General features: G+C 41.2%; 3 protein-coding genes across 3 annotated transcripts in view; all 3 read right to left on the bottom strand.

The window, feature by feature from the left end:
* Window positions 1–560: 560 nt before the first annotated feature.
* Window positions 561–4,923, bottom strand: fgl1 (fibrinogen-like 1). Its single transcript, XM_071528517.1, has 7 exons — window positions 4,802–4,923; window positions 2,909–3,083; window positions 2,522–2,681; window positions 2,233–2,330; window positions 1,889–1,977; window positions 1,014–1,201; window positions 561–914 (listed from the first exon to the last, which is right to left on the bottom strand). The coding sequence occupies exons 1-7, from the start codon at window positions 4,865–4,867 to the stop codon at window positions 713–715; spliced, it is 978 nt and encodes a 325-aa protein (XP_071384618.1). The 5' UTR covers window positions 4,868–4,923; the 3' UTR covers window positions 561–712.
* Window positions 4,924–5,981: 1,058 nt separating this feature from the next.
* Window positions 5,982–9,433, bottom strand: LOC139651558 (calnexin-like). The gene is made up of 6 exons (XM_071528520.1): window positions 9,334–9,433; window positions 8,784–8,869; window positions 7,637–7,756; window positions 7,427–7,529; window positions 7,182–7,255; window positions 5,982–7,062 (listed from the first exon to the last, which is right to left on the bottom strand). The coding sequence occupies exons 2-6, from the start codon at window positions 8,853–8,855 to the stop codon at window positions 7,054–7,056; spliced, it is 378 nt and encodes a 125-aa protein (XP_071384621.1). The 5' UTR covers window positions 8,856–8,869; window positions 9,334–9,433; the 3' UTR covers window positions 5,982–7,053.
* Window positions 9,434–10,511: 1,078 nt separating this feature from the next.
* The window catches only part of LOC139651551 (cyclic nucleotide-gated cation channel-like), a 6,741-nt gene continuing 2,127 nt past the window's right edge, over window positions 10,512–15,125 (bottom strand). Inside the window, exons 2-10 of the mRNA XM_071528510.1 lie at window positions 15,050–15,125; window positions 14,741–14,932; window positions 14,513–14,623; window positions 14,117–14,223; window positions 13,325–13,812; window positions 12,003–12,281; window positions 11,665–11,763; window positions 11,074–11,451; window positions 10,512–10,697 (exon numbers count right to left, since the gene is read on the bottom strand). The exon at window positions 15,050–15,125 is cut by the window's right edge and continues 35 nt beyond it. Of these exons, the coding sequence (XP_071384611.1) occupies window positions 10,512–10,697; window positions 11,074–11,451; window positions 11,665–11,763; window positions 12,003–12,281; window positions 13,325–13,812; window positions 14,117–14,223; window positions 14,513–14,623; window positions 14,741–14,932; window positions 15,050–15,125 (1,916 nt within the window). The remainder of the gene's footprint in view (window positions 10,698–11,073; window positions 11,452–11,664; window positions 11,764–12,002; window positions 12,282–13,324; window positions 13,813–14,116; window positions 14,224–14,512; window positions 14,624–14,740; window positions 14,933–15,049) is intronic.

Genomic DNA, 15,125 nt, shown 5'->3' with positions numbered 1-15,125 from the left:
TTTCTGATCTAATACAGAAAGATACAAGTGCTGCAGTGAGGCATTCTCCCATTCCCCATGGAGCTTTTATAGGCACCACCAAAAAATGTTAATAAAGCAGCAGATTAGATTCATTTTCTGTCTTTTTGTGAGTGACAAGTATTTCCAGAGTCAGCCGACCCTCTCTCTCAATTTCTATGACAGTGGTTTTGCAAGTGGGCTCCTTGAAAGTTGTCAGGGGATGAAGACTAGTTTAATTTCCACTTGAAAATTGAATGAATGCAAAATTGCCCATGTCATTCTAATCAGTGGCCCTTGAAATTAAAAACACTTGAACCACGCTCCTTGCAGAACGGGCCTTGAAATGCTGCAGTTATGAGATCCACTGACATGCAATGTTACCAAATAAGAATACAAAATAATTCGACAGACAAAAGGAATATTGATTCCTTGTTTTATTTGTTAAATCTTGGTTATAATTGAAGTGACAGGGATAGAGCTGCTACAGTATGTTCATAAGCTAAATTGAGCTGAGATAAAGTGGAGTATGATGATGAATACCTTGCTGTTTGTAATCTTAAGCCACTGCATGTGAAGGCATTTTTATGCTGTGAACTAGCCACAGCATAAAAATACATCATGCACGAGGTGTAATGGCTGCATAAGGGCAGTGCTTCTAAACCATATGCAAAAAAATTGTATTATATGCTAATCTGATTGACTCGTCCCAGGCCTAGGAGGGAGGGCCGAGGTTCCGAACAGCGTTGGGGTCGTCGATCGGGTTGACTTTGAAGTCAGAGGGTCGCAGCTTCATGATGCTGGTCTTCAGGGAGTACCACCATCCCCGCCAAGTGTACCAAACCACCCCGTCGTCTGTGACCCCGCTGTAGTGGCCATGAGGGTAGTACCGGCCGTTGAGATGGGCCGAGTGACACCTGAGAGAGAGATGGAGGAAATCGTCTTCGGTGATTTTTTTTTCTGTAAAGGACGGAGGTACTCTCTATGGATCCCCCAAAAGGAGTAAAGGCCCTAACCTGTTGAACCACCAGCCTCCTTTGTCCTCCTGGGCACAGTTCCCCCTGTAGTTGTCGTTGTCCCGGTCGTAGGTGCTGAACCTCATGGCCTGGTGGCTGGCCCACGCTGAGACGCCGACCTGATAGCCGCCGGACAGAGAATCTCCGGCGGTGCCTGAACAGCTTCCAAAGGTAAGTCGGTACTGGTCCTGCAGAGAGGGAGAGAGAGAGAGAGAGAGGGAGAGAGAGAGAGAGAGAGAGAGAGAGAGAGTGAGTGTGAATATCAAATCCATTGACCTTGTGTGATCAGTTAAGACGCACAGTTGTTCATTTTCCCTGCTGATTCAACAGTCTCTGTAGGGGAGAGCGGGGTAAGATGAACCAGCGGGTAGGTTGGACCACCCACTGTATTCTATCAATGATAAACACTATGTGTCATGTGATGGGGCATTTAGGAAGAGACTTCCATTTCAACATGGCTGAGCTGGAACCAGCCACATAGGAGAAGTAGTAAGTACATTTATGCTCATAAAACCATTTTTAGCAACAAAAAGTAAAATTTTTACATTCATTGTCATCTTGATACCAATTTAGCAACATTCAAATATATATACAATAAATGTTGGTCTATTACCAAGGATTAAAACCACATTAATTAATTAGTAAATGTTATGTGTCCTTTTCGCAATGAATCTTGGGGCTTCCCATTCATTCTCAATGGTCAAGCTACCATCAATTTATCTTCGCTTAGTAGTGAATAATTGTTTTCAACTACTTACTCCAACTTTTAGTTTTATTTTTTGGTTTATTAGTGGTGAGTATTATGAGGTGTGGCATTTGTAGTATGACATCCACCCATTTAAACAACCATCCATCCATCCATCCATCCATCCCACCTGTTCATGAGCCACTCTGAAGTTCTTGTAGTCGGCGTAGCGCTGGTTACCCTCAAAGTCTTCCAGGTTGATCCTTAGAGAATAATTCCCTGTGGCAGACAGATAAATAATAAATACTTTCTGAAAAATGAAATAAATCACATAATAAATCCAACCCATATCTTGGCTCTAGACACAGAGAACAATGCCACCTGTCACTGAAGTCCATGAAACACAGTCTTTTTAATGATGCTTTTGTTCTTTACAGCCTGCTGTGTTGTCCACCTTGACTTTGTAACATCACATTTCTTTACAGAAAGATCTAGATACTCTCATGCATTCTAATGTTAGAAAAAAATATTGACCTTGTGCAGTAATGTAATGCAGGTTGTCATTTCCCAGCCAGAACTCTCCTGTTTCTGACTCCATGTCTCCAAAACCATCCTTATACTCAGCCCACGACCTGATAGATAGATAGATAGATAGATAGATAGATAGATAGATAGATAGAGCACAGACATCAGTCAATTTCTAATCATCTAAGTTTCTTTGTAGTGATTTTATTTTAAAGAAGGGTTATGAAAACAGGGTGTATTGCTTTTGATGATTTCCTTGCTTGATATCAGACTCACACACACACACACACACTCACACCTGTTGAACCTCTCGGTGCCATCTGTCCGCCTCTGTACGACCGTCCATCCGCCTCCATCAGTCATGTCACAGTAGACTGTGACTGGAGAGGGGCTGCCATGGGGTTTGATACTGTAGAAACCACTGGATTTGGAGCCAGAACTGAAGAGCTGGGAACAGTCTGACACACACACACACACACACACACACACACAAAGAGAGAGTAAATATTTGATGTATTTTCACATTCCCATTTCAGCTGTTTCACAACTTGATTTGAGGTTTCAAAAATTAAGTTGCATCCAACATTTAGGCAGATAATGGGAATTTTTTAACGCTATATATTCCAGTGAGCTCAGTTTTCAAGCATTATCTTCTAGTGAGAATGAAGACTTGAACGTCTCTGACCTGGGTGCTGTGTGTCCTGGGTCTGGTCTGGTCTGGGCTTGTCCTTGTTGCCAGGCTTTGGCTGGTTCAGCAGCTGTAATCTGTGCAGGAGGATCTCTTGCTTCTGAACCCGGCTCTTCAGAAGCTTCTCCTGCTCCCTCAGACGAACCACCTCCTCACGACAGCTGTCTGACGCCTGCACACACACACACACACACACACACACGCACACACACATTTGTATTACTATATGGACCCTCATTCACATGGCATGCATTCTCTAACCCCTAACCCTAACCTTAAAGGAAAACCAAACACATCGACTACTTTTCAGGTTGGACTGACATCTACTGGTTAAAAACATGCTATTGCAATTGCAATCTGCTATTGGCTGATCTTGGTTGTTGTTGGCTAATCCATGACAAACAGATAACCACATAAATCACAGGATTGCAATTGCAATATCATGCTTTTAACCAGTACATGTCAATTAAACCTGGAAAAACAGGCTATGTGTTTCATTTCCCTTTAAAGAGGAACTAAACCCCAAACCCAAATCATAAAAAGCATGCTACTGAAATTGCCATCTGTTTTTTTGGGGGGGGGGGTTTGTGGTTGAATATCCTCATTTAAAGAAAGCACAGATAGTCACAGCTACAGCAAAAATTGACAATACGTTGTTCTAAGAAGTCATTACACACAATAATCAGGCATACAGGGATTGGTGTGGCAGGCATTTCATACAATCATAGCAGTAAGACACTGAGAGGTGGTTTAATCACTGTATTGTGTTAGTCATCTCCTTTCACCACTTCCCTATTCTGTATAAAGGCAGAATGCCTTCAAGGGAAAATATTCAACACCTAAACGTACCACAGACCTGGTACATGGAGACAATAGGTAAGTCTGCCTCTTTCTTTTTTATATATATATGTATATATTTACTTGTATGTATAATCAATGGAAAAAATGGTGCCAGGTGATGTCACCTTCTATAGAATACAGCAAGTGGTGACATCACGTGACACCAAAGATCAGCTAATAGCAGATGGCCATTTCAGTAGCATGCTTTTTACCATTAGATGTCAGGCTTTACACAGATTTGGGTTTGGGCTTTAGTTACTCTAACTAATTCGCAAGATTCTTGTTTTTCTTGATTTTGGCGACACCTCTGGTGATAAAAACGATCAGTGCTTTGGTGTTTCGCACTCAGTCTAGGCACTGTCCCAACATACTGTAATAATAAAGACTATAATAATAATATAGACTGCAGCTTCTTATATTTCTTCTACCTTCTTCTATTTATACCAAACAAACCGCTGTTGTTCCTTCCCTAAACATAAAACGCATCACTGAGCAGCAAAGGATTTTTTCTCATAGGAGTTTAGAACAGCAAATGTAAAAGCTTTCATGAACTGGCAATAGCTTGAATCACTATTGTATGGTATCAGTTGGCAATAGAGCATAGAAAAACAGACAAGTATTGAACATTATACATATTGAATATACGAAAAAGTTGTTGATTATTACTTTAACCCTCACCACAACAAGCGTAACCTTTTAACCTTAACCCTAACTTAAACTTAAAGAGGTGAGGACCGGCCAAAATGTCCTCACTTTGGAAGTTTCTCTCTCCTTATGAGGACATTTGGTCCTCATAAGTACAGAAATACAAGAACACACACTCAGAGAAGTTACATTTACCAGTGCACAGGATCTGATGTAACTGTCCCAAAAGTACATTTTAGTATCCCCGAACCACCTTTCTCTATGACAAAATATATTCAAATCGTTGATCAGACCTACATACACCTACATTACATACGCATATACAGTATATATGTAATTAGGTACAGGATAACCACCTTATTTTTCAAAGATTAGTACCTAGAAATGCTGAATCCATGTACTTACAGCCAGAGAAGGAGAGCCAGCCATGAGGACATTCAGTCCTATGAGAAGCACCAGTGGGCCTCCCATCCTCTCCCTGCTTACAGTACCAAAGACCAGTAAACTCTTACAAGTCAAACGAGAGGGGGACTTCTTCCAAGGAGTTCAGTTGAATCTGTTTGACTTTCTCCTCTCAGGAACCTGCACAAAGCTTTAGATTTGTGAAATATTCCTCACCGCCAGAGCCAAACAAAAGCTGTAGCCAAGGAGAGAGAGAGAGAGAGAGGGAATACCTGATTCTCTACAGTCATAAAATAAAAAAAAACATGTGCAGAGTGTCAGAACATACACACATGCCAAAACCAGCAGGACTTATGGGAAAACTTCTATTGTGTTTTTTGGGGAATAGAATAGAATAGAGCAGGCACGTCATTCATCATGTAACAGATGATAATATGAAAAAAATGTAACCATATTCCGCCATGCATTTCATCAGAGGAGTGAAAAGCAGAGGTTCGGCCAAAGTGCAGCGTCCCTGAAGAATGGAGTTGGGATTCAGTGTGTTGCTCAACAGCACTAATTCTCTTCTCTGTTGTCTTTTGGCTTTTCTCTCCTCCTCTTCTTATCGCTTCCCTCCCTTCTGTTCTCTTTGTTCTCCACTTGCCAGAACAACAATTTTTCCATTCCTTTCCTTTTAGTCAGCTAGTGTTTGCTTCAAAAGACTGGCATTAAAAGCATTGCTGAGTCATTTTGTTGGGTAACAATAGAAAGTGTGATCATATTATATATAAGTCAAACATTGGAAATCTGTAGGTGAATAGTGAATGTAAGGTGCTGGTCTAGCTCCAAAGGTTTAATGATTAGTAATAATGTGCCAATTTCTAACTTCAAATAGATGTTGCCATACCAGATAAATGCCACTGAAGATGTGTTTTCCCTTGAAGGATTACAAAGTGCAACACTCTTAGTGATAAGTGTCCAAATTTTAATAGTCAGTCTTATTAAAGTGTCTTAGGTTATAAGACACCATAAAGTTGCAGGTTTTATATGATGGGAGGGGCGGACGGGAGTAACCACTAAAAATACACCATTTTCCAGGAAGTAAAAGTAATGGAATTTAAAAAATGAATGAATGAAAAAAATGAACATCTTGTAAATTGTTTGGCATTTATTGTTACATAAGTGTACGTTATGATATGGAGAATTAGCTAACAAGGTGGGAAAGTCATTTTTCATTTCGTTGTGATTTTAAAAACATGTTTAATTCCAAATGGACCTTCATCAGATAAAAGTACAAGATGAAAAGCATTGTAAAAAAATATCCTATAGGGCTCATGAACACAGGTGACACTGATTAAAAACAGACCAATCATAGACCTGGGAAGGAAAGGGGAATAGGAGAAGTAATAGGTTAAAGTAAAAGGGGGAGGGAAGTTAAAATGAATATTACATTGACAGTACATATCTTACATTATATGCACATTCCATAAAATAATTGTAGAATTCCATAATTTATTTATCATATTTCTATATAGAATAAAAAGAGCCATTTGCATAATAGGTCAATCTAGATAGTGTCAGTTCATGCATGCCAAGCAAACATCCACATCACCTCCAATGAATAAAGAAATGAATGTAGAGAAGTCCCAGTAGAACAGTGTGTGGGTGTGTATGGTGTATGTGCAGAGGTCACTATGACATCTTGGACATGTATTAGTGTAATTCTTCTCCAATGCCCCTCACTGGGAATAGATGTGAAGTAGGGACTCTTGATTACAACTCCCCTTATAATGCAGTTAGTTTTAATTTGAAATCACTGATAGCAGGTGTTTCACTACTGAATTTGGTTTTACATTATAAAGAACATTATGACATGAAGCCCCTGGGGTCAAGGACAGGTGAAATAAATCTGATGGGAACATTTAGGAATATTTGAAAAAAAAAAATATTTTAGCTTATATATGTTATTTATTGTCAAGAAATGGCTCACTCCGATACGGTTTAATGAACCAATACTGCAGAATATTTAATTTGCATTGAAAACACATGAGTCAGTCCTCAGGTGTTTGTGTATTATACAAAGTAGTCTCAGTTTCAGCCATGCAGTCTGGTTGGTGAAAGTTGTGACAGCACACTGCCCTCTTGTGGACTCACTGCTGTACTGTACTGTGCAGAATAGTTGGTTGCACTGAGAGAACTTTTTTCCATGGCAACTGTTGTCAAGGAGGTTGTTCTGAACCGATGCAGCTTTCCCTTTTTCCTGGCTGCTGCGCCGATCATCGACCCTACACACACACACACACACACACACAAACAAACATTGAAATCGGCATTGTCCCAATAGCTCCAAATGGTTCCGTCCAGAATATTGAATGCGTTAAGATAATTGCATCATGAATCTCACCTTCAGGTCTAAATCAGACTTCCTCAGGTTGCCTGGAGTGTCTCTCCTCCTGGCCACAGATCTGTCAGCCCTCCCTAGACACAGAATAGAATAGAATAGAATAGAATACAGACAATATAAATAACACTACTACAGCTCCTGCTACTACTATTACTACCACCACTACTACTAGTAAACTACTACTGAAATTATCGCTACTGTTACTACTAGTATTACTGTTAATAATAATAATAATATAATGTTACCATTGTTTTCCAGTGTTTGTGCCTGTTGTGTGAACTGAGGGTCGTCTGGTTGAGCATCATCAGACTTCTTGTAATAGTACTGCTGATCAGGGGGTCCAAACCTCTAGGCACACACACACACACACACACACAGACACACACACACACATACACAATCAGATTTCCTATATTTGCACTAGACCAAACCACACACACACACACCTACAGTACCTTGTCAGGCCACATGAGGCTGACGAAGAGGATGATGGGAAGTCCAACAATGAAGACATAGACGCCCCACAGCCAGGGACGCTGCTGGGTGGCCAACAGGAGGCTCTCTATGACGCCAGGCTAGGATATGCATAAAGATATCTATTTACACATATATATGCACTATACAGATATAGATACACAATAATAACTATATATCCAGGGAGGTCAGAGGTCAGGTTCAGCTACAGAACTGCAGTCCTGGAGCTGGTAGAGATTCAGATAGAGACCTACACAGATGCCTGGATTAGCCAGTAAGAGGTGCTGTAAAACACCATAGATGGACTCTATATTCTGACAATGTGTTCATTTGTGTATTTGGTTTACCAACATCTTTACCTTAAGGTAAGATATCCTTGAAAGAACAGCTCTCTGACCTTCCCTAAACAATAAACATATTTTTTAGTGTGGAGGGTGTAATATAAGGGCTCAGTGCAATATGGGGGTATCCCAGGGTGTGCTATTCTGATGCTTATGTGTAATTGAGTGTAGTGTGATTATGTGTTTTATGTGCTATGTGATTGTGTGAATGATGTGTATTTCTTTTTTTTTTTAATACAGAGCGTATCGTATCATAATTAAATAGTTTACTTGCTCATGCTACTGCCACTCCAAATGTCTGTGCATTGTTCTGTATATTGAGAAAATGGCAAAGATGGAGGTATAGCATTCTGCAGAAAACTAATTTTGTGTAACATTTTACATGTAGCTGATGCTCTTATCCAGAGTGACTTGCAGTGACTGCAACAGTAGGGCAAGCTTAAACTCACCAACATTATAAGTAACCAACAGTAAGGAGGTCAAAGGTCAGAGCTGCAGTGCCCTGATATTCCTGTGACAGAATGATCATGTAAGACCAAATGGCTAGAAAATAGAGCTAAGGAGAGAGATTGATGGGATTTTTGAGAGCAATTAAAGTGAGTGGAGAGGGCATATCATTCATTGAAGAGGATTCTTGAATCCTAACCCTGTAATTCTCTCTTTCCTGCTTAAATAAGTGCAACATGGGGTCTCCTGGTCCTGGGATACTAATGAATAATAGGCTGAACTGCCTTAAAAAAAAAAAATTTAAAGAACAACTGAATAGTAACATAAAAGCAGGGCTTACCTGTGCCGCAGCAGACACTGGTGTCACACTGGCTGCTAACACCATGCACAGCAACACACTGCTAATCTCCATCTCTGAAACTTACACTTGCAGACACACACATGCATGTAAATATGTGCACAAACACACACCCACACATAAGCATGCACACAGACACACTAAGATAAGACCACTGATAAAAAAAAACGAAGGTTACGGGTCTAATACTGTATTTCCACAGGAATAGAGACAAAAAGTCTAATTTGTAAACCCTGCATGACCTGAATCTGACCTTAACATTACAGGTGTAGCATGGAAAACCTATTGGTGAATAAAGGAAAGCAATGCTGATGTAAATCCAGCTCTATACAATGACAGAAAGTCAGCCTACTGTCAATGAAAAGGCTGAGGCAGAGAGATAGAGGAGAGGAGGGAAGAGAGAAGACTGATAAAGACAGGGAGAAAGACATAGGGGGAAGGAAAAGAGGAAAAAACAAGGAGTGACATGGAAGAGTAAAAGAGAGAGCAACAGAGAGAGAAAGGTAGAGAGAACCAGACAGAGTGTTTCTACCTGAACCTCCTGTTTTCCCCAGTTTCTTAAAAATCACTTCCTGAAATCTTCCAGTCAGGTGACGTTGGACTTTGGTCCCAAGTCACTAGTTGACATGGCTACAAAGCATGCAGTGTCCCACATTAGGGTATGGCACTGTTATCTCTCTCTCTCTCTCTCTCTCACACACACACACACACACACGGCCATTCAGGATTACACACGATGTGCACTAGTAGTAACAATGGCAGTAGTAGTAGTACTGTGTTCTACAAAATTATATGGCGGGGTGATCAAACTCACAAGGAATGTTCAGCGTTAGGGTTAACACAATATTTATTATTAACAATAAACATCATAATTATTAGAGTAAAATGATTTCCATTGAACAACAGCCCAGAGCTCAAAGTTCTAAAAGTAGGAGTAAAAACTTTTAAAGACAATCGACAAAATAGAAACGTTCAGAAAAAGTTCAGAAGGCTTCTCTAAAAAGTTCCCAGTTTTTTCTCAGGTTAGTTTACAGTAAAAAGAACCCAACCTGCTGAAGAAAAACATCAGAGATCCATGGCAGAAATTATAATTGTTTAACTGGTTTTACCGGGATTTGTTATGGTTTCTAAGGCCTACAACACAGAGGTCTCAAATTACAGAGAACAGCTTGAGAGAACACATAAATGGCCCGTACCAACAATAAACTGTCTCAATATACACCAGGGGGGAGTAAACTGCCTGTTCTCCTTTAAACAAAGTATAACATTTTATGAGGAGAATAGTAGGGTATTTCTCTGTCTTTCCTTCTATGCTTAGGATAAATGCTGTGAAAATTGTAAATTGTTGTGAAAATTGTAAAAAGGATATCAGGAATGTCTTCTTTTTTTTTTTTTTTTACTGTATATTCCTCAATAAAAAGTTTAAACAAAACAAAGTGTAAAATTTTAAGAGGGTAGAAACGAGGGAAAAAGATATAAGAGATTTAAGATATAAAAGATACAAATATATGAAATATGAAATACATGAAAATATTGTTAAAATTGATGGAAAGAACATACATTAAGACAGGCACTGGCAAATGGAGAACAGCAAGAGTAAAAATGATAAGCCATGTGCATTTTTTTTCACTTTTTTTTATGAATGAAGTAGCACGCTAAGTTTTGCAACAATGAAAATGCTGCGTGCTACTTCCATAATTAATCAACCAATCAGAGCCGGATGTTGATTTCGCTGCGTATGCCGTCGCCCCCGGAGACACTCTCATTGCCGTCGGCATCAGACAGGAAGCCGCTGCCTGTGGTTGCCGTGGTGATGTTGTGCTCCACGGCTGTGATTCGCTGTTTCAGTCGAAGCTGTGAGGAGTTGAATTCGCTCTGCAGACGGGCCAGACAGGTCTAAAGGCAACATTATTATTATTAGTATTAATATGTGGACGGAGTTAAATATTTTCTCACATTACATTGTTACCAATGTAAACTTCCAATGAACACTCAAATATCTGAATGTTAAAAACGTATCTTGCATTTACATAAACATACAAAAAAAAACAGACAAATTTTGGGTGGTCTCCATTGCAGAAGCATTATTGTTATCATTATTATTTTTAAAGTAGCAGTAGTAGTAGTAGCAGCAGTAGCAGTAGCAATAGCAATAGCAATAGCAATAGCAATAGCAATAGCAGTAGCAGTAGCAGTAGTAGTTGTAGTTGTAGTGGTAGTAGTAGTAGTAGTAGCAGTAGTATTGGTTAGTGGAATTAGCAGTAGTATTTACCTGTAGCCGGTCCAGACTGGATTCCAACCTCTCCACCTTCTCCTCAAGCTCCTCCCCTGCAGACACATTCACTTCCTCTAGAAGCCCCTCCTTCTGCAGGATGTCCCGCCCCCTCTGCTCCAGCTGGGCCCTGGCATGGGGGAACTCCTGCAGCGCCTCCATCAGGTCTTGTTTGGAAAGGCAAAAGAGGTCTGAGTAGCCCAGACTACGGATGTTAGCCGTGCGTCTGTTCCCCATCTTGCTGCCGCTGATGTTCAGGATGCTGATTTCTCCAAAGCAGCTTCCAGCGGTCAGTACAGCTAACTGGCTGGCGCCATCCTCCCCCACCACCGCCAGGTGGCCATCTTTAATGATGTACATCTCCTTACCCACGTCTCCCTAGAAAACAAAAGGTTGGAGAATACATAGGAAGGGAAAGTCATTATGTTTGATCGATGGGAAAAACTGCAGAAGGTCTGTTAGATAATGAATGTCTAGCCGCTAGCTGTCTAACAATGGATGCATTTAGCTAGTTGTAGTTGTAGTAGTACTAACAGTAGTAATGTATAGTACTATCGTTGTATCAGCAGTAGTAGTAAAAGTAATACTGACTTTTCGACAGATGTAGTCTCCAGGACTGAAGACTTGCGGTCGAAGTTTCAACACCAACTCTACCAGCAGGCCTGCTTCACAGTCTTGAAATATGCGTACCTGTGCACATATACACACACACACACACACACACAGGTAATGGTCAGGGTTAGAAGATGGGGTAGCAATTGATGGTAATATCTTCTCCTTATAGCTCGCTGCAATAAGCCATTTGTGGAAGCTGAAGAACACATTTAGAAATGTTTTCCCATGTTATGTGTTCAAACATGAGCGACCATCATGCGATTTAAGGGTTTAGAAATGGACTTTAAGGGGTCATGTTGTGTTTGGGTTTTTACCTTCTTCAGTGTGTCCAGGTGAACATTAATAGCAATCTCCGCTCTCAGCTTATTGGGCAGGCTCTTCAACACCTCCTGTTCGTCCACAGCCTTCTGATTGCTCCAGAGGTAGTCGAACCAGCGAATGACGCGCTGCTCCAGCTCCTTGCTGACGTGTCTGAAGTGCATGTAGTGCTTCAGCGCGTCCACGCGGCTCTGGAAGGCTGCTCTCGTAGCATTCATGTTGGAGATCATGGCTCCAACATTCCCCACAATGGAGGCAAAAATCAGAACGCCAACCTAAAATAGGTCATTGACAGGGTTTTTGGTGCATTGTAGATACATTCTCGATACATTGGATTCTTTGGGAGCAACAAGGTATAAGGCTATTATACCTATCGTTAGGATAACTGCATTCAAGAGGTGTCGGATTTATGGTCTGAACGAGTTTCCGACCAGAAACTGTCACATGAACACCCTATGTCGGAGAAATTGGGATTGTATGCTGCATGAATTAGCCGAGTTGTGACGTCATCGCTTTTTCCAACATGGCTGAACAGAGCGCAAAGTCGTACGTGAACGGTAAGAAATTTCATACAATAAAGTCGAAAATGAACCACAAGTACAAAGTTAAAAGCCATGGATATTCCTTGATAACTATAGTGCTAAGGCATTCAATTACCTGTGGTATTTACATTCATAATCCCCTGAAATAGCTGAAGATTGCTTGTTACCTAGGCTATCGCTAGCTCAATTGGTAATATTAGCCCAGAAGGTTGGCAATGTCTGTAAACAGTTGAGGAAATGTTCTCCAATTTTCTGACCATAAAGCATGTGAACGCAAACTACTTGGATGGCAGAGTTGTGACGTATTCCCGACTCGGACAAAAGTACAACCCAAACTTGAATGAAGGGTAAGGTGGGGTTCACATGGGAAATTTGGCATGTGTCACATTCACAAACAAGTCTGCGTTGAAACCACCTAGGTTGCGTTGCGGTTTGAGGGCGGGTCTCGAAACCTTTTGGAGCAGTCTGTACAAATTTCATTGGCTGATGAAGTCCATTAGCGGATGACGTTTGCCTGCACTCTGTCAAAAGTTCAACTACTTTTACTTTTTATTTTTTGACAGACTGGATTGCGATATTTTCACGCACTCCGTCAATCCATATCATTTGTCAACGCATAGGTCTCAATACATGGGATATCACAAATGCTCATGTGAATGTACCTAAATCTCAGAGACAGGAGGTTGTGTTAATGGAATTAAGATTATGTATCGGTCTGACTCAAAAGGTAAGATTTTAGCAGCAAAGCTAAGGTTACATCATTGCTAAGAACTTACCAGGAAGTCAAATACCAAGAACAGATACTCTTCATCTCTGACAGGAGGCGGTGTCTCTCCGATGGTAGTCAGTGTCAGAGTGGACCAGTACAGGCAGTATATATAACTTCTGGCCAGAGAGCTAAACTCTGGGTCAGAAGCATTGGGATAAACCCAGGAATCCGAGCCGAGTCCCAGGACCTTGGAGAAGCTGTAGTAAACGCAGGCGTTCCAGTGGATGATCACCAGGATGTACAGAACCAGTTTACAGATGCGGAAAGCGTTGGGGTAGCCCGTTCGGGTTTCTGTACGCTCAAAGAACTCAAAGAGACGCTGCAGGCGAAGCAGCCGGTTGAATCGAAGGAGGGGAGTGTAGGCGAGTCCCAGGGAGAGGTACAGCAGGTCAGTGGGAAGGATGGAGCAGATGTCAAGTTTAGACTGAACTTTGCGAAAGTAGGTTTCTCTCAGGCGACGCACGTCTTTCACCATCAAGCCCTGATCCAAGAAACCTTAACACACAGTATAAACATAATAATGATAAACTTTAGTTATCAAGTTCCCTGAGAAATCTCTCTCAGATGACAAATGTATTTGATTACACCCTGATCCAAGAAATCTGTAGCAAGCAAATATATATGTGCAGATACGGTCACATAATCAACCATTCTCACACATACTATCAGAACATGAGTTCCACTTCATAATTTACAGATAATAGAGAGTTTCTTATAAAGACTTCCCATGTAGGAATATCTCGCCTGTCCAGGAGATTTCAGGACAGGAAGTTTCATTTCAGTTATATTATTTTATTACCTGTGCGCAGACGAACAGCCATATCCAGGATATAGACTCCATCACAGAGATAGTCCAGTACCAGCCACACCAACACACCCTTCATCTGGAGCTCATCAAAACAGGCCCTACACACACAGATAGGCATTCCCTCAGTACTGGTAGTAGTAGCAGTAGTAGTAGTAGTAGTAGTAACATTGGTAGTAGTAGTAGTAGTGGTAGTAGTAACATCAGTATTAGTAGTAGTAGTAGTAATAGTAGTAACATCAGTATTAGTAGTAGTAGCAGTAGTAGTAGTAGTAGTAGTAACATCGGTAGTAGTAGGGGTAGTAGAAGTAGTAGTTGTAACATCAGTAGCAGTAGTAGTAGTAGTAGTAGTAGTACTAGTAGTAGTAGTAATGATATGTGATTCCTGACCTGACGACTAGGAGGGTCCAGTTATACAGAACAGCAGCACCAATCACCATCAGCCAGTAGTAGTACGCATCATCAGATGGGGACAAGACCAACACATTACACCTCCTCCTCCTGAGAAAGAGAGAGAGAGAGGGAGAGAGAGAGAAAGAAGCAGACAAAGAGAGATGTATACAAATGTCAGTCAGTGTTTTAATGTGTCTGCTTCTTATGTGTGTTTTCTTCTCTTACGTGCGTCTGGCGCGTCTGCCTTCAGTATCTGTGTCAGAGTCGGTGTGGGTGTGGCTAAACCTGCTGGGCGGGGCCTGTAGGTCCACGGGGGCGGGGCCTCGGAAACGCTCCAAGAAGGAATCCGGTCGCTCCGCCTCTTCAGCCAAACTCTTATGGGCCCATTCTCTCAGCGTCATCACCATACTAACTAACCTGGAGACAGAGAACACATTCGGACCTGGAATCTGCCCAACATATCAGATAGATTGATAGATTGATAGATTGATAGTCAGTCAATCTGTGGATCAGGTCATTGCCCAGCAGTCATACCTGGACAGAGCACCTCGCCCACGAAAGGAATTCTGGGAGTTAAGATCTCTTCTGTCAATGGCCGCCATTCTCTGTA

Source organism: Centroberyx affinis, unplaced genomic scaffold, assembly GCF_046629955.1.
Source record: "Centroberyx affinis isolate AG114_WGS23_722 - 3 ecotype Tasmania unplaced genomic scaffold, CSIRO-AGI_Caff_v1 ptg001682l_1, whole genome shotgun sequence".
Taxonomy (NCBI): domain Eukaryota; kingdom Metazoa; phylum Chordata; class Actinopteri; order Beryciformes; family Berycidae; genus Centroberyx; species Centroberyx affinis.
This window is presented reverse-complemented; position numbering and strand designations above follow the sequence as displayed.